Below are 27,066 nucleotides of genomic sequence, written 5' to 3'. Positions count from 1 at the left end.
GACCAGTTCTACCTCCTGTCTAAAAAAAAGCCTCACCTTCAAATACACCCTGTGTACAAAGACTCACCCTGTATAAAGCTTCAATGATTCTGGAGGTGAATTCCAGTGTGAATCGAATAGAGATGGATATGCCCCTACTCAATATTTCCGTATTACCGCTTCTCATAGATATCGAAAAATTGATTCTTTCAGGGAAAGCAGGAACATTAATGAAGTATGATGAGGACGAACGTTTTTTCATTCCAATAATCGAATATTTCGTTCCACCCATTCGAAATTCTCGGGATGCCATATGAACATGTTATTTCCTAACAGTATAACGTTGAAATCAATATCGATACGAAATCATCCAATGCAATTTCCAGTTTGGATTTCACGAATATTTGGGCAACGGTATTGCGAGATATCAAATGAAAATTGGCTTGTTTTGACCACCATTCCAGATTGAATATTAATGCGACATTCGAGGTCATGAAAAAGAGCAATCCCACTAATTTCAAAACCAACGAACCTACCCGAAACGGTGTTTATAAAGAAAATATGCATTCATCCATGTGGGCGACTCATACACTGAGCATTATCCGGTTCATTCAGCAATGAAGTTTGATCTGCTTCAATATGAGTATTATTTAGTTTTGCTTACGTCATTAGTCATTGGGATTGAAATGTTGTAATCATTTATGGCCAGAGAATTCTAACAAAAAATTACATACTCTCTACTTGTGATGACGACTCTACCCAAGAAATATACAGGGTTAGTCTTTGACTCGTACAAATATTCTAAAAGCCTAGATTCTTGAGGTCAAAAGAAACACTTTTTTCCTATATTATTTTTTCCGATTCCACTCTGATAAAAAGTGTAGCCATTTTGAGTTTTCATAATGAGTTGTGCCACCCCTGGAAAAAATTACCTCTAGAATAAATAGCTGAATCTTTGACACTACACATCTGTGGATCTTTTAAAAAAGTTGCATTCGTTCAAAGTACCCAATTTTCTAATTTCACATCAAATTATCCGAAAACGGCGAGAAAATATGAAGAATACGTTTATTTCACGAAACGTTAAATTATTCATTAGATTGCGTCCAGCTTAGTTTCAAGAGTTGCAGAGTGAATTTTTGGTATTTTTATGGTACGTAATGATCATAATGACAAAACTGGAAGACGTATCCTGTGTTCGAAAAAAATTCATTAAAAGAATGGAAAACTATATTCCGAAATTCATTTCATTCGATAAAGCCGTTTGGGAGATAACATTTTTTTATGGTTTTTTAACAGTCTATATCTTTTAAACCGAACCGATTCGAAAAAAAATGGTACAGAAAAAAAGTGTTTCTTTCGACCTCAAAAATTCATTGCACGGGTCAAAGTATTCTTGAAATCGGATAAAAATTATTACCGGTAGATTCGGGTGACTTGGGACAGTCCTGTAACTTGGGACAGTCCTGTAACTTGGGAGAGTCCTGTAACTTGGGACAATTACCTCCCTTGCAGATTTCTTTGTTTCTTACCATTTGTGAGTGAAGGGACAAACTTATAAGATTGCGCAACGTCTGTTCGGTTAGTTTAACAATTAATTCCTGTTGAGTTTGCCGTGACCAGTGCGTTTGAATTGACAGGAAAAATTAACGAATTCAGGAGAGTAAAAGAGCGCTTTCTTATGGCCCTTATACTTTCTAGTATCCTGTACATGTGTTTCACTTTTGGCATGTGTAATTTTTTTTCTGGATACGTGGGATATTGGGATATTAGATATGCCAGGAAACAAGGTTGTTTACAAATCAAATGGCAACACGGATCTCATTCATTTATTTTGTTGTTTCATAGGGGACGATGCCGAATAGATACAAGCGGCGCATTGGCAGCAGGAAATATGCCGATTTTTCGCAGGATATTATTATTTACAAAAAATGAAAGAAATCAAAGTTCCCTTGTTTTTTTAGTTTTTTTACATTTGAGTTGTGATATATTTACTTTCACTGTAGTAGGGGTTTATCATTTAATTTCCTTACCGAATTTTAACTATATAATCACAAATTGTAATCTTTCAAAACTATACACCGTCCCAAGTCACCTATTTCATTTGAGAGTAGAGAACTCAATGGCTTTCAACTTGTGTCCCAAGCCTCCCAACTCGGTGGGTGACTTGGGACAAGTATATATTTTTTTTAAATTTGTATCAGAATTCTGAAGCATGGTATATATCCTAATCAATAGTCTGAGTCATTGAGCATAATTGAACCTCTTTCTCACATGAAAATATGTCACTGTTTTTGAAATATGACAAGTTGAATTTCAAAATCGTCCCAAGTCACTCGAATCTACGGTAGGTGTATCAGTAAAATGAAATGTTTGTAATGTTTAGAGGAAAATTAAATTTCCATCCCAAAAAATTTATCTTTCGAGTTGATTCCAAAATATATTCTTCGAATTAGGAATAGTTTATTGCAACTGGTGCAACCAGTTGAGAAAAGCATTATTTCTCGTGATCAGATCAGGTTTTTTCCGCGCACCAAGCATATCAGCTAGAAAAAATAAGTTTTAGAATTTTCCAGCAGAAAGGAAAAATGTTCTCTAGGAGGAAAACATTTAACCAGTCCTGACCAAAAATATTTATTTTGGTTAAAAAAAAATTTTTTTATGTCAGAAGAACGACATATTCCAGGTCTGATTAAAATTATTATGCTTTGAGAGAAGTTTTTCTCGAGTTCGTGGAAAAAGTATCTACAATTTCTGGACTGCTGAAATTTTCTTTTTCTAGAATAATATATTTCGATGAGCTATCCATCCCATTCATTCTGTTTTTCGTGACTACTCAATTTTAAAAAATAAAACATGCTCCATATGTTTCGACCTCTTCAAAATTGGGGTCATTCACAGGCAGCTGAAATGCAGATAAATTTATCTCAAGCACTATGTCTTCAATCATGATAAATTAATCTGAAATAATTGCAAGAATAAACAGGAAAGGGAATGAGCATCTTCTCGGAAGAAATTATTAATAGTTAATTCCTCCAACAAGTTTTCACTCCTTGGTCCTTTCAAAAAATTAATATTCCCCATGTTAATGTAATGCATACTGTGAGAAACTTGTGAAATCCACTCATTGAATGAATTCGTATGATCCGTTTTCAATTTGAATGAAATCCCTGCTGTGCGTCATTGTCAGGTCAGACACAATTAGATCCAGCTCATGTCTCTTTAATCATAGAAATACCAAACGAGAAGAAGTCCGACTCCCGTACTAAATTTATTGACACTGTTTGTAATCTATGATTTCTAGGCACTACAACAGCGCTGCTCCAAAATCGCACCGACGGAAATCGGAACTACTTCTCTGCGGCATCGGTCGTAGGTGGCAGGCCAAAACCTATTCATTCGATTTGAAATTTTGAACCCCAGTAAACTTTGCGTCGTCTTACTTGTAATTCACAAATGAAACTATTTCATTTATTTGCAACAAAACTAAAGATACTACATTAGGTACCGATAAATTGATGACAAATTTGTTGATTGAAAAATGAATCGTGATTGTGAAAGTATTCAAGTACAAATTATTGGATAATAAAATAAGAGCAGTTTAGGAAGGAGCGGAATTTTTATTGACCCTTAAACCATATCTCTAAGAAGTTGTTCTGCTGAAAATGATATTGGTTAGGAATATAACGACATAACTATTACATTAAACCAGAAATGAAATATAGGTATTCTTGTAATTGCTCCTGTTGACTGGATATTCGAGGTCTTCTCTTCGGTAAACTCTCTGTTTCTTCTGGTAAACCATTTTCGAGAAAAATTTGTTGAAGGAATGTTGAGTTTTCAAATACTGAAAATATATCCATAAATAAGTAGGTACTCAGTTGCAAAATTGTACTTCATCTCAAATTAGTAGGATCTTCATAAGAATAACGCTTGGTTTTGTATGAACTTTGGGTATTCAACTCGGTCGTATTCAAACTCAATGGTATTATTTTTTGAACGAATATGATATAGAATCATATTTTCCAACTTTTTCGACAACCCAAAAAGCACTCCTTGTGGACAAGCGGCCTGTTATGAGGTTTAAAGTATAGCCACAATTGAGTTGGAGTGATTTTGGAGACAGCGGTCTCATCGAACCGATTACACAAACATAATTATCAAAAAACCAATCACTTACCAGTAAAGCAAGAAACGGAACTAGAAGAACGTATATGATTCCCACTAGTCAAACAAATTATTGAAGAAATAAGAACATTTCTTGGAAAAACTTCGCCAAAATAAATGTGTCATCAGAACAGTATTTCATAGATTGAAAATCTATGTAGGATTTCTATCAAAGATATTATTTTTGATTTCTATAGTAACACGACTCGACTCTAGCGCCCCAAAGTAATCGCACCGACTGAAGGGCGAACTAAAGCGGTTGCATTTCTGCCTATATAAGTTGGAAGGGGTTGCTTTAATTAAAACCTTGTTCATCCTCATATTCACAATGACTTCGGGATTATGTCGGCGAAAAGGTGGAGGAGCCCTGGGATTTTGTGAATGGATAACAACAGTCAAGTTAATGTTCCGTCAACAGATCTGGATTGAGGTGACCGACAAGTCACGTTTGTAGGTGGCGTAAATTAATCACGAAAATATCACAAAATGTGGCAAGAGTTATAACTGAAAATACTTGAGAAAATATACTGTTTGGACGTGAACTCTTATCAATATTGTATCCCTAGTTGATATTTTTGGATCACCCCTCGAATTCTGATGTAATTTCTATCGGGCTATCACTGATATTCTGAAGTTTCCAGAGATATTTGAGCTTTTGACGAATATTTCCTAAAGTGTTGGTCTTTGACGAAAGACAAACAAAGTCTTTGACTCGTACAAATATTGCGACAGTTGATTCTTGAGGTCAAAAGTAACACTTTTTTCCTATACCATTTTTTCCGATTCGGTCCTGATATAAATTTATAGCCATTTTAAGTTTTCATAATGAGCTGTGCCACACCTGGAAAAACAAAATTATCTTCATAATAACTAGCTAGATGTATAGGGTACATCTGTGTATCTTTCAAACAGAGTTGCATTCTGCCAAAGTACTGAATTTTCCGAATTTCACTGATGTTTCATATTTTTGAACATCAAATTACTCGAAAACAATGCACTAGAGGAGAAAATACGAAGAATACTTTTATTTTACAAAGCGTTCAAATATTCATTAGATATCGTCCAACTTAGTTTCAAGAGTTGGGTTCATAGACTCATAACTATTAGTCTATGGTTGGGTTCTTTGAATTTTTGGTTTTTTATGGTACCTAATGGTCATTATGAGAAAACTTGAAGACGTGGAAGATAACTTGTGTTCGAAAAAGATTCATCAAATAAATGAAAAACTATATTTCAGTTGATGAAACCGTGTGCGAAATAGAACTAAAAATAACATTGTTTTATGTATTTTCAACAGCCTTGTAGCTTTTAAACCGAGCCGATTCGGAAAACATGGTGAAGGAAAGAAGGGTCTCTTTTCATTTGACATGAATAATCTACTGTTTAAATATTTGTCCGAGTCATGTCTTGCATGTATTTAAATTAAAGAAATTATTACAGTATTGTATGCTGTGAGTTGCAATGTTGATGAAAAAATATACAGAGAACTCCTGAAAAGCAATGAAAAATATACAGGGTGGGCTAATTTCGATGTTTTAGCACTATAGCTTTTGAACCAGAGGAGATAGACAAAATCTGATACCCCATTCTCGTTCTCTTTTTCTGAGAAACTAACAAGAGTGGTAGTCATTTTTGGCCACCTTCTTTTGTTTTCGAGTTATAAGCGAAAATTGAAAAAATGGCGATTTCGAAATAATTTATATCTCTGCTAATACTGATGATAGAGCTCTGAAATTAAAACATTTTTAAGTATAATCCAGTGGCGTGCTTGCCTTTTATGCAGGATTTTTAATTACGAAGCTACCACCCAAAGTTATTTTTTTTTAAATAGGAACACTAGATTTCCATGCAAGTTTTTGAAAGCTCAATTTCTACTGATTTCAAAAATATATAACATCAATTTGTATCAATATAAATAATAAAAAATGTTCAAAAACCTTTTTTCGCAATACATCTATGGTTTCTACTTTTGATGAGAATAGAAAAATGTAACATCTTATGATTACCACAGTATCCTTCTATTAGTCATATATATTTCATTTTTATGGTTCCTACGCAGTTTCTCCGAAATTTAAATTTTGTGAAAATTGGTAAAAAGCATAGAAAGAATAACATTGCCGGAAGGAGACTGCTCTTGTTATAGAAAGCTCTATTTTTCTGTGCTCGTCAAAAGTTGAAACTATAGAAATATTGAGAAATAAGGTTTTTGATCATTTTCTATTATTTATATTGATACAAATTATATGATGTTATATATTTTTAAAATCAGTAAAAATTAAGCTTTCAAAAAATTGCACAGAAATTTAGTGTTCCCATTGAAAATAACATAACTTTGTGACATAGCTTCGTAATTAAAAATCCTGCTGAAAAAGCAAGCACGCCACCGGATTCTACGTAAAAAAGTGAAGAACTTGAAACCATAGAAATATTGAGAAAAAAGGTGTTTGACCATTTTCTATTAGATATTTATATTGATACAAACCATATTAAGTAATATATTTTTGAAATCAGTAAAAATTAAGCTTTCCAAAAATATCACAGATATTTAGTGTTTTCATTCAAAGAAACATCGGGTCATAGCTTCGTAATTAAAAATCCTGCTAAAAAGGCAGCACGCCACCGGATTCTGTTATATTTCAATATTGGCTTCACTCTGTATTTAATAAAAGAGATTCACAAGTTCGTATACATATTTCTCGAACAACTTTCATGGAGCGGGTTGACTGAGATATTTTCATTACTCGATTCTTTTTGTTTGGATAGTATGAATAACCCCATTTGTCAACGGGGTCATGACATTCCAATCAGGATAGCCATACAGACTAACATTGTCCGGATAATGTGCCTGTTTCCTGCGAAATTTCCTATAAAAAACTAGATACACTCGGGTTACAGCCCACTTAAATTTTTATAATAGGAATTCAGTCGAGCCTTGTTGTGTATTCCGAATAGCTCTATATCCGATGTTATCGTTTGAACTATTGTCTGTAATATGTATGATACTTGGACGCAGGGGATTACAACGAAATACGATTCTCGAAACAATATGAATATGAATGATTATTTTTTTACAGCCAGAGTTTCATTTAAGTATAGATAACCTGAAAATTATCGAAAAAAATTTATGGATTCAGTATTTCCGCGTTTAAATAGATTGATTGAATTATGACAAAACTGTTATGACATTACAATTTTGTACACATGTGTATTAGAGTTTGGTAAGTAATCGATTACAATTTGAGACAAAGGAAAAATTTCTGATGTGTTGGACCTACGATGTCTTTTCCTTTCACACTCAGAAACAAGTCGAGGCATACTCCTAATGAGATTTTCGATTTCCTCTTGAGGTTTTTCATCTCAGACAACTTGTTCCTCATGTCGAAGTGCCCCTAGAGTCTGGGGTAAACGCAGTAATCTTCTTCACATTACCTACCATGGAGAAAGGGTCTTGTCTCTGTTATATATTATACCAAACGTGATCTATGGACCACTGGAAAGATACCCGTAAGAGGAGGCGATAGACAAGGAGACACAATATCATCTAAGTTATTTACTTCAGCTTTAGAAGACCTATTTAAGCATTCTTTACAGCAGAAACCCAACTGAACCGGCAACTATGATCCAGGAACTCAAAGATGCTACAAAAGCTATGAGCCTTAAAATGAACCTTCAAAAGACCAAACCTATGAGCCCTGGTCATATAAATGCACCCATCAATAATCGTGATTTGGGAGTAGTCAAGGAGAGAATATGTATATATGGGACACAGTTTCCAACTTGGAAAGGAAAATCAAACATCAGAGATCATCAGGAGAATCAATCTCACCTGGACGGCTTCCTGACAGGATATTGTAGCCTTGGAAAGCATATATCATGAACATGCGGTAATCAAAAACTGACAGGTGTAGAATCTGTGGGAAAGAGGTTATAGAATGCCTAGCCATTGCAAGCCTGCGTAAGGAATGTCTTGGATGAGAAAATTATAGGAGGAATGAGGGCTTAGTTTCCTTGAAGCCCTCTTAGATACTGGAGTTCATTGGAACTCTGGAGCTAGAGGGTGAGTTGTAGAGGGCGAACCTCTGATGGGATGCACAATAGACCTTAAGGTCGAAGTGACATGTAACAATCTTATCAAACTATCACTATAACTATTACTACTATTGGCAGTGCCAATCGTCTAGGGTCTTTCAGAGAGCAATAGAGAGAGAGGGAGAGAGAGAGAGAGAGAGAGAGAGCTATGTTTGGGGTGGCCTAAGAGGCAGGACATAAACAAGAAGAGAAGAACAAGAGTTCATGGTGTTGTTAGCGCATATATAGCGAGTTCAAATTGGCGTTGGCAGGACACGTTATCAGGAACAACGAGAAATGGATCAAAACACAAAGAAATCATTGGAAGAGTCTTATGTTCAGGAGTGGATTTCTAGAGGCTAAAGAAGAAAAAGATCTATGGGAGAAAGAGCAGGAGAACTAGAGGGCCAAGGCAACAAATCGACTTGATATTGTCTTTAAAAGGAGCCAACATGATTTTGGCCACATATGGTAATGTAATATCTTTTCGGTAAAGTGATTTGTTATCATTGTCTGAATATAAGGCGGACCATGCATGTGGATTCACCACTTCCTGGATGCAACTCAAGGCGGCCTCTGATGAACACCAAAAAAGAAATAGCCGACATGGTGGTCAGATACCTTTCCAGAAAGATTGAGCCTCTGTACGGCTATTCTGCATGCCCAAACATATTCTGCATTCACCACTTGAGGTGATGTTATTCCATTTAAAGTTTCAGCTCAGCAGTTCTCTGCACCAAGCCAGTTGATAAGTGAGGTGCTTAGGAGTAAGATATATAACGAACTGAGAACCGTGTGGAAACCAAGAGTTCTGATAAACAGTACGTGCAGTGGTTTAGTAGAGCCAATTGGTTGGGGTCTGAAATGTCCTGTATTTCTAGCTCTTGGTAAACGGCTCTTTCATGCCACACCTGACAACAATCCACTACCTTATTCACAGTTCTATGCACCCTCATGGATATTTATGGCACGTACTTACTCTTTTTGTGAGAACTGACTATAGCAAAAAACTACTATACTTTGTCGACATAGTTAAAAAACCTTTCATTAATTTCTTATCCTGACCTAAACAAATATATTCCTAGTAATTCTTTCGTATGTAAGTTCCTTTTTTCACTTTTCTATGCCATTTGGTATATCTGACAATTCATGAAATTTTGACATTTGTTAGGTAACGTTCATTTTGGAACACCATACGAATTGCAAAGATATTACGTTTACGTTTGTATTAAGCCTTACTCCCATTGTGGTCTCCAAGAAGTTTCAGAAAGATTAGAAAGTTTGGAAAAATTAGATTTGTACTTCGGGAAACCATGTAGCATTAGCGTCTTTAAAGCCTGGATAATAAATCGGAAGCACAAAAGTTCCTGACTTCACGTCCGTGCTTAGTTCATTTTGTTTCACTTCTATTCTAACCCATAGACATAGAAACATGACATGGACTGAGCAATACCATCATGAAATTGGCTATTTTATTGAAATAGAGAAATGATCATCAGGCCAAGACCTGTCTCTTTTGTGTTGACATAGACGTGCGTGTGGGCAAATTCTAGAAAAGGACAACTAGCTGAACTGATGTTCAGTTTCTTCTTGTCACTTTTTTTGACCGTATTTCATGCACAGATTGAAAGGGAATGCTCAGTCCATGTCTATGTCTATGTTCTAACCTCAATCGAATTCTTACAAGGAAGAATACCAAATACACACTCCAGCTCGGAAATGGGGAGACACCCAATTTCCCATGGAGTGGAATATGATCGTTCTAGCCATTCAGAACTCAGAATTCACTCCCGTTGTGGACGAATCAGATTTTCAAACATCCAATAAGACAATTTTTTCCTCTCGTGCAAAACTCACCTTTCTCGCAAAATTCCCCCTCGTAATCCGGATTGCGGCACTCGCAGATAGGTCCGGAATCCGTAGAGATGCAGATGCCGCCATGCTGACAGGGGTCACGTGTCTCGCAGGCATCGCTGCTATTCCCGCGCAAAACCTGCAACATTAGAAGCGGAATGTCAGGATTGTCAGGAACGCAGTACAAGCCAAATTGTGTTTGATGCTTCCGACATTATGTTTGCCGTCTGTTGTCATTCGTTTAATTGGACGTTTTCAGGCTCTCACTACACGAATTTGGAGTAGAAAATACGGTTTGTTAAATGAAAAAAAATCTTAAAGTATTTGGGGATGCAAACTAGTTTGGTCCGTTTAAAAAATTGACTGTTATTAATGCCTCCTAATTTCAGTTGATTTTGGTGTAACTAGAAGAGTTAGACGTCTGTCCATGATATTCAGCTCATATCGTTTTGAATTTCATACACAAAATGTTTTTACTGTGAGAAATATGTTAGATTAGGTGCGGTAGGTTTACTTATTTACTCAAGTGCAGTTGAATTGCATCGAATCTTGTAGAAGTTTATGGTGACAAAGCTTCAACTGATAAATCATGTATGGAATATTCTCCACATTTCAAAAATGCGTTAAAGACAAGTTTCTTCGTGGGCAGTCAAAAAAAGACAAAGAGTTGGACGCATTACTCAATGAAGATACAAGTGATACGTAAGGAGCGCTGTTTGCTGATCGAACAAGCAGTTTCCAATTGAATACACCTGCTGTATTCTTAAGAGATCTCGGCTTCTCATTACAAGTTGTTTCGACTAGGGCAGCAAGGCACTGGCTCAATGATGCGTTCATTCATTTCGTTCTGAAGTAATAATAATAATAATAATAATAATAATAATAATAATAATAATAAGGATTTATTTCCAACAGGCAGCGCCCAATAACAGGAAATCTACAAAAACTATGAACTAAACTAATATGCGAAAAAAGTAACTTATAGACTAGAATTTAATCACTAAGAAGCATGAAAGTAAACAAGTTGCCAACAGAAAAAAATTTAAACTAACACTCATATCCATTATCACAAAAATTAATGAAAGTTTTACATATCGTGGAAACACCATCAAAGTGAATATCACAGAGATGCGAAACCTGATTGAATTTAGAACAAATCATATACACAGGTGACTGTAACAACATATTTGTTCTTGGTGTAGCAATGTTGAACATGTGTGCGGATCTTGAACTTGAACGTCGTACATGAAATCCTATTCTAGCGAGTAGATCCGGACAGTCAACAGCACCATTCAAGAGTCCATGAAGCAACCTCAAACAAGCAACGCCCCTCCTGACATCAAGCTTAACTGCACCGAATTTATCTAACAAAACATCATGATCAAAGCCTCGCATCGGATAAACACCCTCCTCCTTAAATATCAAGTACTTGAAAAACCTTCTCTGAATAGCCTCCATGTGATGTCTATGGCACTCGTATATTGGGTTCCACACAATGCATCCAAACTCCAGTTTGCTCCTCACAAAGGCATTGAACAGCAAAATCATGGTTCCCGGGTCAGAAAAATATTTGCTATTACGCAAGTAATGACCAAGATGTCTAAGATAATAAGGATGGTACCTTTTCACACTATACAGGGTGAGACTTTGAGCCTTACAGATATTTTAACAGTAGATTCTTGGGGTCAAAAGAAACACTTTTTTCCTTTACCATTTTGTCCGAATCGGCTCGGTTCAAAAGATACAGGGTGTTGAAAAACCATAAAAAAATTATTTTAAGTTCTATCTCACAAACTGTTTTATCGAATGAAATGAAATTCGGAATATAGTTTTTCATTTATTTGTTTAATCAAATTAAGATATCACACATCACACACGTCTTCCAGTTTTCTCATTATGACCATTAGAATATAGACCATAAGAATACCAAAAATTCAAAGAAGCCAACTCTTGAAACTAAATTGGACGGTGTCTAATGAATATTTGAACGTTTTGTAAAATAAAAGTATTCTTCAAATTTCCCGTATAATTCGATGTTTTCGAGTAATTTGATGTTCAAAAATTCAAAAGTAGGTATCTGTGACATTTGAAAAATTGTGCAAGAATTTGGCTGAATAAACCTCTGTTAAAAAGATCTAGTGTCACAGATTTGGCTACTTATTATGAAGGCAATTTTGTTTTTCCAGGGGTGGTACAGCTTATTATGAAAACTTAAAATGGCTAAATCTATTTATCAGGGCCGTTTCGGAAAAAATGGTATAGGAAAAATTTTTTTCTTTGGACCTCCAGAATCTACTGGCGAAATATTTGTATGAGTCGAAGACTCACCCTGTATAGTGTCACATACCTACAGACATATTGTACAGGGTCCTTATAAATGATTGTCACATCGCAAAATGTGTATGTTTCGAAATTCTGTCACATTTATTTCAACTCTTATGTACCGTAGATTCGAGTGACTTGGGACGATTGTTGAATTCAACTTGTCATATTTTGAAAACGGTGACCTAATTTTATTTGAAAAAGAGGTTCGAATATGCTTAATGACTCAGATTATTGATAAGGATATACATACGTATAAAGGGTGTTTCAAATTGCGCGGTTTTTTTTAAGAATAAATAAAATATAGATGGCGCACTGAATTCGTCTGGGTATTTTGACATTTAAAAAGTGTGATGTATGACATTTATAAAAATGGCTTCGTACACGATACAACAACGCGTTCAAATTGTTAAATTATTTTATGAAAATCAGCGTACTGTGAAAAGTGTTTTTATTTGAATTTTATGGTTTACATAATCGTCCATCTGAAAGCACTGTTGGTCGAATTATTAAAAAATTTCAAGAGACCTATTCGGTGATAATCGAATTTTTGTTGCCTGAATTAATAAATATTGATCTAGAGGACATTTGCTTTCAACAGGATGGCGCTACACCTCATTTTGCAAATGACACAATTGATTTGATACCGTTGGACTATTTTCTTTGGGGTTATGTGGAAAGCCAGGTCTATAAGAATAATCCACAATCGATTCCTGAACTGAAGGATGAAATTATTCGTGTCATTTGTGATATAGAGCCTCAATTATGTCAAAATATCATTGAAAATGTTAACAAAAGAGTGGACGTCTGTAGAGCTGCAAGAGGAGGCCATTTGTCAGATATTATTTTTGGTACATAAATGTCATAAAGGATACTTCAATTACCTATAAAATGTTTTTGAAAATTAATGCAAATTATGTGTTTTATTTATTCTTAAAAAAAAACGCGTAATTTGAAACACCCTTAACATACGTATACCATGCTCATAGGCGGAAATGAAAATTTTTTGTGGGGGGGGCACCCCTTAGGAAGGTCTGAGGTAATAGCACCCGAGGTGAAGATGTTGGGTGGAGAAGAAGTCCGAAAATTCTAGAAATGACTAAAAACAACAAAAAAGCTCCAGAATTGCTGTTTTTCACCGCTGTTTTTTAATTTCTCTTTTTTTCTGGGGAGGGCACCGTGGACATCTGGGGGGGGCACGGCCCCCCCTGGACCCCCCCCTATTTCCGCCTATGACCATGCTTCAGAATTCGGATATAAATTTTGAAAAAAATAAAATATACTTGTCCCAAGTCACCCACCGATTAGGGAGGCTTGGGACACCAGTTAAAATCTATTGATTTCTCAATTCTCAAATTAAATAGGTGACTTGGGACGGTGTATAGTTCAAAAAAAATTAGAAATTGTCATTATATAGTTGAAATTCGGTAAGGAAATTAAATGATAAACCCCTATTACAGCGAAAGTAAATATATTGCAACTCAAATGTAAAAAAACTAAACAAAACAAGGGAACTTTGATTCCTTTCATTCTTTAGTCATTTAATTGTGGAAATAACGTAAATAATAATATCCTGCAAAAATCGGCATATTTCCTGCTGCCAATGCGCCGCGGTTTGTATCTATTCCTATGAAACAACAAAATAAATAAATGAGATCCCTGTTGCCGGTTGATTTGTAAACAAACTTGTTTCATGACATATCTAATATCCCAATATCCCACGTATCTAGAAAAAAAATTACACATGCACAAAGTGAAACACATGTACAGGACACTAGAAAGTATAAGGGCCATAAAAAAAGCGCTTTTACTCTCCTGAATTCGTTAATTTTTCCTTTCAACTCAAACGCTCTGGTCACGGCAAACTCAACAGGAATTAATTGTTAAACTAACCGAAAAGACGCTACACAATCTTATAAGTTTGTCTCTTCACTCATGAATGGTAAGAAACAAAGAAATCTGCAAGGGAGGTAATTGTCCCAAGTTACAGGACTGTCCCAGGTCACCCGAATCTACCGGTAAGTAAAAGCATACATAACTGCGATGTTACAATTTTTTATAAAGACTGCATAAAAGTCCACGATATCGAGAAATCTGAGTTCTCAATATCCACTTGAGCCAAATTTATGCAAGATGCAGCATTCCTGCATTATCCCCCCTGACTCAGTTGTGGAGCTCTGCGATAAGCGCATTAAATCGAAGTTTAAAACAGGAGGACGCGTCTATAAACCGCCTCAAAATATAAATGGACATTTCGAGCTCGGTGATTGTCACGGATAAAATATACACAATTTACATGCACCAGGATTTTATTATACTTTACGGCACCAGACCAAATCTAATTACCAACTTTGGCACTAAGTCTTGCCAAGTTGCTGAGCGTTCATTCGGCTGTTGGTGTCCCTGTGGCGCGGCCGTTGTCAGGAGGGCGGCGCCATGTGTATCGCCGCAGGAACCGCTGGGACACTGAAGACATTCAAGATTGTCCCACCTAGGAACTTCGGGATAAACTTAATTCTAATTCTCCGCCAGTTAAGCTTGGAGGGAGGGTGGGGGCAGCGGTGTGTTCAGGGGAATTATGGATGATGTTGCTGGGGATTTGGTTGGTTTGTTCATGCTGAAAAATTTCCTGCAGGGGTGAAATTGTTTCTTGCTGGCTCGAGATAAACACGAAATGTGAAGGGGAAAGGAGAGTGTGATCCATATTCTTCTCATTTCATGAAAGATTCCTGTAGATGCCTATTTCATTATCTTCATATTTTCTGCTCAACAATTCTCGAGAATTGTTAGGGATCACTGACCTTCCATCAATTTTAGAAAGACTATTCGCTTCAAAATAAACAGGGTGTTCAAAATTGGGGGTACAAACGAAGAGTATAATCCTAGAGTAATTGAAAAAAATTCGTTTTCGAGATGGTGTGTAAAGTTTGAATTTTTGGATTGGTATCAAAACAAGTTGTAAAAACACATTCATTATTAGAAAAACCGGATTTAATTTGATGTGTCTAAACTAACAATGAATTCATTCAATTCACCACAGATAACTAAGGCCCGTTCGGACCAGTGCCACTCAAAAAGAGTACTTAACTAAGCGTCGTCTAAGGGGCCCAGTTTGTCTATTTAGTGATATTTCAGTGTTGCATTTGTGGGAGCTCCCACCAAAGTAGCGTAGCACTGACATGGCATATATGTGACAAAGGCGATGCATAATTTTCAGATATGAACTGAGAATGACATATTTCACGCAATTGACACTTCACTCATATGTGCGATATCTGAAAATTTTGCATTGTTTTTGTCTTGTATGTGCCATGTCAGTGCTACGCTACTTTGGTGGGCGCTTTCCCTTTGGGTGCAACTTCACCCTAGTCCAATAAAGCCATTTCATTAGCTGGCCGGTTGCCGATGATTGTTGACATTTCATTAACCTAACTTAACTGTCCTTAGTCAGTCAGTTTCAAATAAATTATTGTCAAAGAGTAACAACTCCTTGTTATTAAATCAGCATTATCATTGATAATGATAAGGATTATTAATCGTCTTATGCGAACTTGTTTTATTAATGTTGAAGAGGAACTTCAAGAAAATGCCTTTGTTAGTACGAATACGAAAATACGAATTTCTTCTCTCAGAAGAAAAAAACAGTTTGTTGCTAACTTTAGTATATGATTTGAGACACAAAATTGAACATGAAAAGACTGATTGCATTACAATAAAGGCTAAAATAGGCTTGGTATTCAGTAATTAATTCATTCAATTCTCAAAATTCATCAAAAAATAAGTTCTGCAGCCAGTTCAACAAGTTATTTTAGGTTAGAATCCTGTCCTCAAATATTTAAGTGTTCATTATAGGAGCATTTAAATTTAAGGTTAGATTTAGCCATTTAAATGTATGTTAACAGCTAGTGCAACGTATTTAAGTTAAGGGTTCATTTTAAGGGACACTTAACACTGAATGTGTTTGGCGCAAACAGTTTTAATTGAATTTTTATAATAATTTGGATTTTTTTGAGGATTTCGAGAGAATCGTTCAAATGTTTTTCTCGAAATCGGTAGCATATACGACAAAACTACAAGAGAACATAAACTTTAGTATAACAACAGAGCTTCGTTTACATTATTTCAAATTAACAATGGCACACCAAATAAAAAATTCTGGAGGAAAACAGGAGATATATAGTGTTCCAGAAAAAATATCACCCTGTAGATGTGCTATTGAAATATGCATGTCACATGGTGAGTACTATAAATTAAACTAATTTCACCAAATTTCAGATGAATATCTTGTGAAGTGTGGATACTATAACAGAAAAACTCTAAAAAATTCTAACTTTAATACCCTGTATTTCAAAAACGAATCGTTTTTGATACTTTTTTCTTAAAATTACTCAAGGAATCTCCTCTTTTATTCTGTACCTCCTACTACGTATATTTTGATCAGATATCAGAATTGATATTTTTTCCAAGAAAGATTGAAACAATAAAAAATTACATAGAACAAGATCTTAAATTGAAAATTTGGGGAACTCCATGTTTGAATAACAGAGGGCAAAGATTAAAGAAACTATTTGTTTGTCTCACACGAGCTCGTGTCAAGCATTTTACAATTCAAGGCATTATATTGACGAGACAACTTATGAGTATAAACTGTTCCGAATATCTTCTACTTCTTTTCCCCCCAATCAAGAGTTCACCAATCTGAGTTGACCTAACGAAATCCAGACTCATTCATTCGTAAATAAACACCGACTCCAATCTTAAAGTTTTCGGTGATCCTCGGCCCACTGCTATCTGCCAACAACACCGAGAACACACGGTGTTGTTGACTCTGCTCTCTATTCAAGCTGGGTTGCTGTACCCGTCTACGAGCTTTCAAACCACGAAGGTGCTGTCCGCCTATTACAGTCTGATTAGAAATTATATCTCCTGTTGCAACCCTCAGTGATCTATTGAGCCGGAAATAAAACTTCATACCATAATGATATGATGAATTAAGGCACTTTAAAGTCGAATTGCTAGATCCTACATTGCTGTGGAAAAACGAGAATTCAAGTGTACAATTTTAACTACCAAAATTGAAGGAACTTTGACAAAGTTTCAATATCGCTTATGTAAAACTTGAATCAAGTTTTGTGTGAATAGGGGCGTGACTAGACGAGTGGAAACTTATATAGAGCGAAATAAACTCCTGCGGCTATGCGATGTACACATTAAGAAAATCTCTGAAAGCTCAGACGAGTTCTGAATACCTATTATGAATTAATTGCGATTTTCAAAGTTCTACTGAAGTTGCCTGGAAATATTCTTGGAACACGTACCTTTTCCACTGATATATGAGGTGGAAATCTACAGACGATGCAGTCAATTTTGGCCTTCCCAAATAGAAAGATGAACGGTTTTTAAATTGAATGTGTTTCATGGAATCTCCAAGTCTACGTATGGTGATTTTTCGGAGTTCCACTTCAAATTGTGCAGTATTGCTAAGCAAGGTGTTCAGCAAGTACAATTCCGAATTTCGGAAATATTTTTCGATACTTGAGATGAAATAATATTTTTTGATAACCCAACCCTGTTTCAGAAATTTTGTTTTTCATTACCTAGCCTGTTTCTTTATTCCAACATTATATCAACAGGGTGACTCTTTGACTCGTACAAATATTTTAACACTAGATTCTTGAAATCAAAAGGAATACTTTTTTCCTGTACCATTTTTTCCTAATCGGCTCGGTTTAAAAGATACATTCTGTTGAAAAACCATAAAAATGTATTTTTAGTTCTATCGCACAAACGGTTTCATCAAATTAAATGAATTTCGGAATAAAATTTTTCATTTATTTGATTGAAAAAAATTTAATTTAATTTATTATTATTATTTAATTTAATTTTAATTTTTGTTTCGAAATCCTTGATATCCATGATATTACCTATGCTTTTCAGTTTTCTCATTATGACCATTACTACCATTAAAATACCGAAAATTCAACGAACCCAACTCTTAAAACTAAGGTGGACGCTATATAATGAATATTTGAACGTTTGGAAAATGAGTTTTCTTTATATTTTCTCGTATATTGCGCCGTTTTCAGGTGATTTGATGTACAAAAATCAACCAAATCAATTTGAAAAGTTTGTTACTTTGGCCGAATAAAACTTTGTTTAAAAGATCCACAGATGTGTACTTAGTGTCACAGATTTAGCTATTTTTTCTGAAGGTAATTCTGTTTTTCCAGAGATGGAATAGCTCATTATGAAAACTTAATTAGGGAAAAATGGTATAGAAAAAAATGTTTCTTCTGACCTCAAAAATCTACTTTTCCTGAATCTTTTTAAGGTTTTCACTCCCAATCTCTGAAACAAAATCAATTAAAAAATGAAAGAAATGAAAGAAAATAATGCTTATGCTTAAATTCTTGCACTAATTTGTCAGGAGCAAATCAACTAGAAAAAATTGTTGCCTGACAATGAACTGAAAATGAAATTATAATTTTATATTGTAACGTTTCGGAATCTATATCAGACTCCTTCATCAGACGAAATTCAATTTTCCTCTCAGAATGAATTTCAATCGATATCAAGAATCTAGTGTTAAAATATTTGTACCAGTCAAAGACTCACCCTGTAGATATAATGTTTTGCTCATTCCTTAGTCTACTACTATACGTGAATTTTCAACTCCAATGTCCTCGTCCATATTTCATATCTATAACGTTATACCCATCGTGAAAAAAAATTCATTGAAAAATGTGCTCAAAAAATAATAAAACAATTGTAGGTTTCATGGTAAAATAATAATGTTTTCGAGATTTTATTTTTTGGCTGCTTTAGACCATATTTTCTACTGTCTTCGTTTAGAAGTATATTCTCTAATCTTTTTAGGCCCTCTGGGCACAACCCCAAAGCCCCCTTATTTTCTCTGGCTCTGCTACCCTAATTCTCCCAAAACACCTAGTAGATGACCTCTTCATTACTCACCCTGTATTTTCACTCGATGTCTGAATACACAATCAGATATTTCCTTCCGGTTGTTCTGCTATAGGTGGGAACTTCACATATGGTTGTGAAGGAAATCCTTCTTGCGTTCTCCCCACTGAATTCAATTTCTTGTTCAGAATTGAGTCCGATAATAATGATCGAGGACTAGCTAATTACTTTCTTAACAATGCTGATCCGGAACGATCGACCAGACCTAATCCTGTCGATTTTCACGTCTTTATTGCGGCTGAGCTCCAACAATAGGAGATGAAGGCACCCCTTCGGTCCATTTAATTTCTCTCCCTCATATGACCTTCCGTTCTGGGTAATCCCTGAGAAATCCATTCTTTGTGCCGTCGCGAACATAAATTATATCGCCCCAAAAAAGAATCCGAAATCATTAAGATAGAAAACGGACCATTATTCATTTTTATCTCCAAATACCCCTCGTGAATTTTAATACTTAGCTAGGAATATTTTCCGAACGCAGCTCTTCTTCTCCATTAGTGGGTCAGTGGAAAAAATGTTGGAAAAATGGGAAGATTCTATCCGAATCCAGCGGATTATAGAAAACCATTTCGAGCAGGAAAAAATTTAAGCCCGCTGGTGGGAGATGGGATTCTTTTTAGAGCAGAAACTCGGAATTCAACAGCATTTTTATGCTATAGTCGATTACATTTCCTCGTTGGATTTCGATCGAACGAGAAAAACATGCAAATAAGAGGAGTTTTAAAAATTTCCTGCGCAGCTTAGAAGTGCAAACTAATATTATAATTATTCAAAATTGAAATCTCGAAATTTATGTAGCAACATATCCTCATTCAGCGATAAATTCACCGTAGAAAAGTTCCTCAAATTCAGTATTTTTTGTCCATTTTTTCTATTTTATTATATTATATTTGAATTTCCTATTCCCTTTATATTATCTGAAAACTTTTTTCTGGAATATACATTTCAAAATGTAAATCTGAAAAGGTTGCTGGGTCAGTAGAATAATATGTAGGTACATTGTCTCCCATTTTGGTTGAGACTGCACTGTATCTCAGCTATTATTAAAAATAGAGACATGCGGTTTTCGCTACCCTGTATCACTTTTCTGTAAAACTTTAAAAGCCACAAACAAAAATATTTCAAAACAAAACTTTTGTTTTGAAATACCGGGCGAAAACGAATATGTTCACTTTGGGAGATGTTATTATTTCTCACGTCCCGTATAAGAAAAGAAGGAACACTGCTTATAATAGATATTTTCACATAAAAGTCAGTGGCGTTATTAAATTTTTTTTTGAAGAACTGTTTTTGAGATTGGGCACAAACTTGGTATTTTCTAAATGGAATACTAAAGAGTGATATTTTAAGTTTATGTTTGAAATATGATTAAATAAATTGGTTTGAATCACATATAGTTTCAAAAAAGTGATAATTAAATGCATGTGTAAAAGAATTCATTGCCTGCTATTAAAAAAACAAAAATAAATATGGATTTTTTCTGATTTTTGAAGCTAGTATTTATTGATGATTAGGTTATGATATGTCAATGTATATAGAAAAAAATAGCAAAATTTCACGTTAAAATATACAGGGTTTGTGTCCAATCTTGAAAGCAGTGCTCTAAAAAAAATTTTTATTTCGCAATTGAGTTTTATGCAAAAATATCTATTGTAAGCAGTTTTCATTTTCTGTATATTATGCAGGGCCTGAGAAATAAAAACACCTCCTAAAGAGAACATTTTCGTTGTCGCCCTGTATTTCAGGAACAAAAGTAGTTGGAATACTTCTGTTTGTGGCTTTAAGAGTTTCACAAAAGTGTTACAGGGTGGCGAATACCGCAGGTCTCTATCTTTAATAATAGCTGAGATACAGTGCAGTGTCAACCAAAATGGCACACAATCTACACTGGATAATTTTTTTTTACAATAATGAACCAAAAACTTGATTTTCCGCAGACCTCTTGATAAAAGCACTGTTTAACGTACACGACATTAGCTGTTAATGAAACCTTTTATTGGTTAATTTCCTATTAATGCATTATTGTCATGGGTAATCGAACATAGAAGTATTCAGCAGCTTCCCAAATAATTATTTTATTTGTATGTCGCATTGTTTTTCGTAGTACCTAGCAGGTGAATTGAGAAGAGATGAGTTGTGCAGGTTGCAGAAAAATTATGATGGTTAGAGAGTAATCAATATATATATAGTTCATTCAAGAATGATTGACGTCTTGGGTGGCTATGAAAAATCGAATTTAAGTTGGTAATAGCTCATAAGTGGAAATTTTGTTTTGCGAAATTCAGGTTGGTAGTATTTTTTCCAAATACTTGTTTAGGTTATATTTGTATATTCCTGTTCTGTGAGTGAAACTACAGAAATTATTGAAGATATTTTGTGATCAGATATTAAGCTGCGTCTGTACTTTCAAGACCTACTGGGATGTCAATCATTCTTGAATGGACTATAGTGTACTACAACTCCAGCTTCCACCAGCTCCACACATTCTTTAATTCATATTATAGGGAACGATATCAATGTGATTTACTCAAAATACCACAACTCGAATATGCCCTCTATGGACTTCTCAAATTGTTCGATTGGCCGCATAAATAATATCAACATTCCTATATGAACATAAAAAATTTATAAGGTGTCAAATTTTACTAGGTATCGATAGAAAATTTTTGCAATCAAGAATTCACATTCAATTCAAAATGTGGTCGACGGAAAATTCTTGTAATCAACTCGTTTATTAATTGAGCGATTAATGATCTCGAACATTAACTAAATATCTCAATCAATAATCGCTCTCATTAATAACCTAGTTGATTAAATAACTATTGCATCGTTTTCACTAGGATGAATTAAAATTAAAACAGATTATACGATTTTCACAAATGAGTTTTTGAATCACGAGACTTGTTTCTATAAATTATAGCATCTTCAGCTGTGTGAAGGTAAACTGGGTTGTCTCTGAATGATTTAAACCCTCACACATTTAACTGATTTTTCATACCACACTTCTACAGTTCACAGATATAAAAGAAATCATGAAATTCGTTATACAGGGTTATTTCGCCAGCTTTTAAGAATTGCCCAAATTTAATTGCTATCCCGGGCAAAAAAGGAGCATTTCAACAACTTCATTAAAAATTCTGATAATAAGTCCAAGGCTTCCTGGAATGTAATTAATTCCCTTACTAAAAACAAGATCTCAGCGACTATTACTGGCAATTGTGATGGCTCTCTGTTGCCAGATGAGTTTAACAACTTTTTCATTGATTTTCCTCATGTACTCACAAGTAATTTGAACAAAGATATTGACACTGATCATGACAGACTGGGCAAATCCTTTTTCATGTTTGAGGTTTCACACAGCGAGCTACTATCAGCCGTGAAATCTTTAAAGAACAAACAGTCCGTTGGTTATGATGAAATTCCAATGAAAATTGTCAAGGCATCTATTGAGATTATTCTTTCACCCCTATGTTATATAATCAATCGTTCGTTTGAAGAGGGCATTTTTCCGGATAGTCTGAAGATTGCCATTGTGAAGCCCATATATAAGAAGGGTCCCATTGAAGAGCCAAACAGTTACAGACCTATCAGCATCTTATCTTCATTTTCTAAGGTCTTTGAGAAAATTCTATGTAACAGACTTCTGAGTTTTTTTCATAAATTTAATGTTATCTCGAAACATCAACATGGCTTTGTGAAGAACAGAAATATTGAAACCGCCACATTTGAACTTATAACGAAAGTTTTAGCTACCCTCGAACAAGGTGAGGTTCCCTTGGGTCTATTCTTGGATCTTACCAAGGCTTTCGATTGTGTGGATCATGAACGATTGTTATCAATTCTTGAGGACTACGGCATCAGAGACAATCAGTTAAAGCTAATGGAGAGTTACCTGTCATCCAGGAGACAGATAGTTGTTATGGAAGTGGATGGTGAAATATTGCAGTCGAACGAGAGAGTAATCACTATGGGCGTTCCACAGGGAAGTATCCCAGGACCTCCACTTTTTATTATCTACATTAATGGTTTACCTAAGGCCAGAATTCCAATAAAGCACAATATGGGTATGTTTGCTGATGATACCAACTACATTCTCGAATCCCCTTGTGTTGCAACAGCTATAGAAGACTCAAAAAGTGTACTGAAGTCGGTGGGTGACTGGTTGGGAGCTCACAATCTTGTTTTGAATGTTGATAAAACGCAGTGTTTGTTTTTCTATAGTGAAAGATCTAAATTGCACTTTCCTTTGTCAATTAACTTTTCAGGTAATGATGTCATGGTTAGAGAGAGTGTTACTTTTTTGGGAATTGTAGTGGATAGACACCTTAAATGGGGACCTCATATTGAACATCTTAGAGGTAGACTCAATTCTGTAAATTACATGCTTTTTATGTTGAGAAAGCAAATCAATTTTGATCTGCTTAAAGTTGTATATTTTGCCAGCTTTCAATCTATCCTGTCATATGGAATAATTTTCTGGGGTAATTCTTCTTATGTGAGCGATTTATTTGTCATTCAAAAACAAGCTTTAAGAACAATGTTAAATTTAGGATATAGAGAATCTTGTAGGGGATTCTTCAAAGGCAATAATATTCTAACTATCTATGGTTTATATATATTTAGATTAATGATTTTTTTCTGTAAACACAAACATTATTTCGAGCCTTACAAAAATTTAAATGCTACTAGAAGAATATTTCCTTATACTGTACCAGCACACAAAACTACTTTAAGAGAAAAAAACGTAGAATATATGGCAGTGAGTATTTTCAACATGTTGCCTCCTAAAATTAGAAATATTTCTGACCCTTTAAAATTTAAGAAAGCCTTGTATCCTGTGATTTTAAACTGTGAGCCCTACAATATAGGTGATTTCAAAGAATTTTGTAAGGGTTAACCATTTTTCTATTCAATGTTTCTGACCTATCCCAATTTTACGTTATATATGTAATCTAATGGAATCAATAAATATTATTATTATTATTATTATTATTATTTAAGGTCCTGTAAATCGAATGACATTCCATTGCAGTTTTCTGAAACCTCAAGGAAGCTATTTTCATTCCAAATTTCGGAGAAGTAGGTGATCCCGTTCAGGCGATAGAGCACCTGTAAGTTCTCTAAATCAGAATCTACAACTCCTATCTCCCTATCTCCTATTAAAATGTTTTCCATCTTACCCTGTTTAATTCGGTTCTTCGACTTACAGAGCCTCTGCTTCTTTTTCAGTTGCCCAAAATTATGAATGTTTTCTAAGATTTTGAAAAATATTGCTTCGCTAAGAAGAAAAATATCTCAGCAAGGAAAACCCTGGATTTCTATAAAAGAAGAGTCTGTTGAATGTTTCAATCTGAAGTTGAAATTGTCCTTATGCCAATTTTGGCTCTTAGCTTCAAAACAAGCGAGGATGAAAGAATGCATTATGCTTTTCTGGGGAAAAGATTTGTCATTCGTTCCACTCTATCTGTTAGAGTTAAAATGATACATTTTTAGTATCATCATTCTACCCACCCTGTTGGTGCATATCCTCAACCATAACAAGTAATAACCGGTTGCTTGTTAATAAAATATTTCTCCACTGAGCACTGAATAGAACTTTGAATACAGTCTGGGTTGGACCCTGCTGGCTTTAATCCCAGTTTGGTATATATTCCAGCACTTCGAGTGGAAGCAAAGTGGAATGATTAGGTACTAGAATCTGGCCGGAATTCAATATTACATACCGTTTCGGTACAAATACTACAAATTCCCCATCCCTCTGCCCGATTTCAATAACTCCGCTCTATGAAGGAGAGGAACGGAGCCAATTTAGCAACTGTCACAACTCTCGCAGCCCAGAATCAATATCAATTTCCATCCTGCCAATTCCAGATAAGGAGAGCTCTGTCCACCTCAGCAGGTGAATTCATGAATAAAAATCAAAATCCATAAATTCATGACTTCGGGAGATCAATTTTCCGTTCGGCGCGGATAGGCCGTCGCGAAGAATAAGCGACTTTCCTCAACTATTAAAATTCATTGGCCATTTCACGTCGTAAAGACACTACCAAGAACGAAAACACTGTTTACGTTATGAGTCGCAATTTTGTTTTGAGAGGAAGCCGCCGATGTGACACGGATTTCCCAGAGGATGGTGCTGTTGTCTCGGGGTAGTCTGGAGTTTTTAGCTTTTTTCTTGGAGGTAATGGCACATTGCGAGTTTATAAGATGGATTATGTGAACGACGCCTTGTATCTTTTGTTTCTGTGCAATCTGTTATACTTTTTTTTCGGAACTGGCGAAGAAATTCATATAGTGTAACGTGGTTACCTCGGAGAGAACTTATCTCGAGCGCCAGCTATTCTTTGCACTAGGAAGAATAACAAATCTACCAGAGTAGCTGCTAGTCGGAGACAGAGTTCGCTGTTATCTAGGGTGGTAGCGATAACGAAGTACATAGTCAAAATCAAATTATGTACTAGTTTATTCACACCTTCGGAAACTGATTATATGTACAACGGAGATATGTGTAGGTATGAAATATGAGCGAATCTATCAGCAAACATACATTCGGGAAATTCTATCCGGTCACGAGCACTTCATAAAGTTTATACCGGGTACAGTGAAAAATAAAAGGTTGTTCAATAGAATGCGCCAACCAAAACTGACGAAATGAATACTAAGGATGACCTCGCGAAGTGAAATGACTTGCTATACGGTATCGGGATGTACCTAATTAATTGTATTTCTCCAATGAAAAGAAACACAACCAGGGCGGATCTATTCGAGACTTTTATTCGCTCCATGACTGATAGCGAAGAAAAGGTCTATTTTTAGCGCAACTACAGGATTTCACTTATCTCTTATTCTCTACATCTATCATGGGCTTACGCGCCATGACTGATAGAAAAGAAGAGATTTCGGATTCAACACTTATGACGCGGAACGCGGACAGGGGGTTGACGGGAACTTCCCTTCAGTACCCCAAGGGCTTAAGCGCCATGACTGATAGCGAAGGGAAAAGTCAGACTCGCGAAACAGGGTAAAGAACGATAAATATTACAGAAAGCGATACAGTACAGCAGTGTCAAAGAAGTAACCGGTGTAGGTCTAATTAAGAAACTGAACGGTAAAGACGGGGACCTACATCCTTTATTTCAGGCATTCGCGGAAAACAAATGAAAACTAAAAATTAATTTCTAATAGCACTAACTTCGTAATTCAAAATTTATTCTATAAATTTGTTGAACGGTTTGTCGGGCACGCAATCAAAGTCGAATCGCAGAAAAGTACGGAGCGTAAACTAACTAAAGAGACTGAAGTAACAGAGAATCAAAAGTCAAAAGTGACCGTCGCGGGGGAAAATCCGCTTCCACAGGCAAATCCCCCCACACGTTAAAAATCTGAAAATTCCAGAATGCGACAAGAATGAAAAAACGTCGTCAGCTCCGGTCTATCGCACATCAACATCAGAAAAACGTCGAAATCCTCAACGGCATGCAAGAAAAACACCGTTAAACATAGATAAACGGTTTTTTACATTCACTCTGCCCATCGGAACGAATGTACTGAATACCCGAGAACCAAACAATTCCAAATGAAAGGAATGCACCAAAATGAACTCAGAAAACTGGGATTCATTACAATAGTCTATCACTTATATGTGGTGCAGAGGGAGAAACTATAGACCAGTTGGTTGAAAGTTGCTCAAAACAC

At 35.4% G+C, this 27,066-nt stretch overlaps 1 protein-coding gene across 1 annotated transcript in view; it reads right to left on the bottom strand.

The window, feature by feature from the left end:
• The window catches only part of LOC123308683 (neurexin-1), a 197,417-nt gene that overhangs the window by 113,910 nt on the left and 56,441 nt on the right, over nucleotides 1-27,066 (bottom strand). The window contains exon 4 of the mRNA XM_044891450.1: nucleotides 10,072-10,207. Coding sequence (XP_044747385.1) covers nucleotides 10,072-10,207 — 136 coding nt within the window. The remainder of the gene's footprint in view (nucleotides 1-10,071; nucleotides 10,208-27,066) is intronic.

The sequence above is a fragment of the Coccinella septempunctata genome, chromosome 2 (genome assembly GCF_907165205.1).
Source record: "Coccinella septempunctata chromosome 2, icCocSept1.1, whole genome shotgun sequence".
NCBI lineage: Eukaryota > Metazoa > Arthropoda > Insecta > Coleoptera > Coccinellidae > Coccinella > Coccinella septempunctata.
This window is presented reverse-complemented; position numbering and strand designations above follow the sequence as displayed.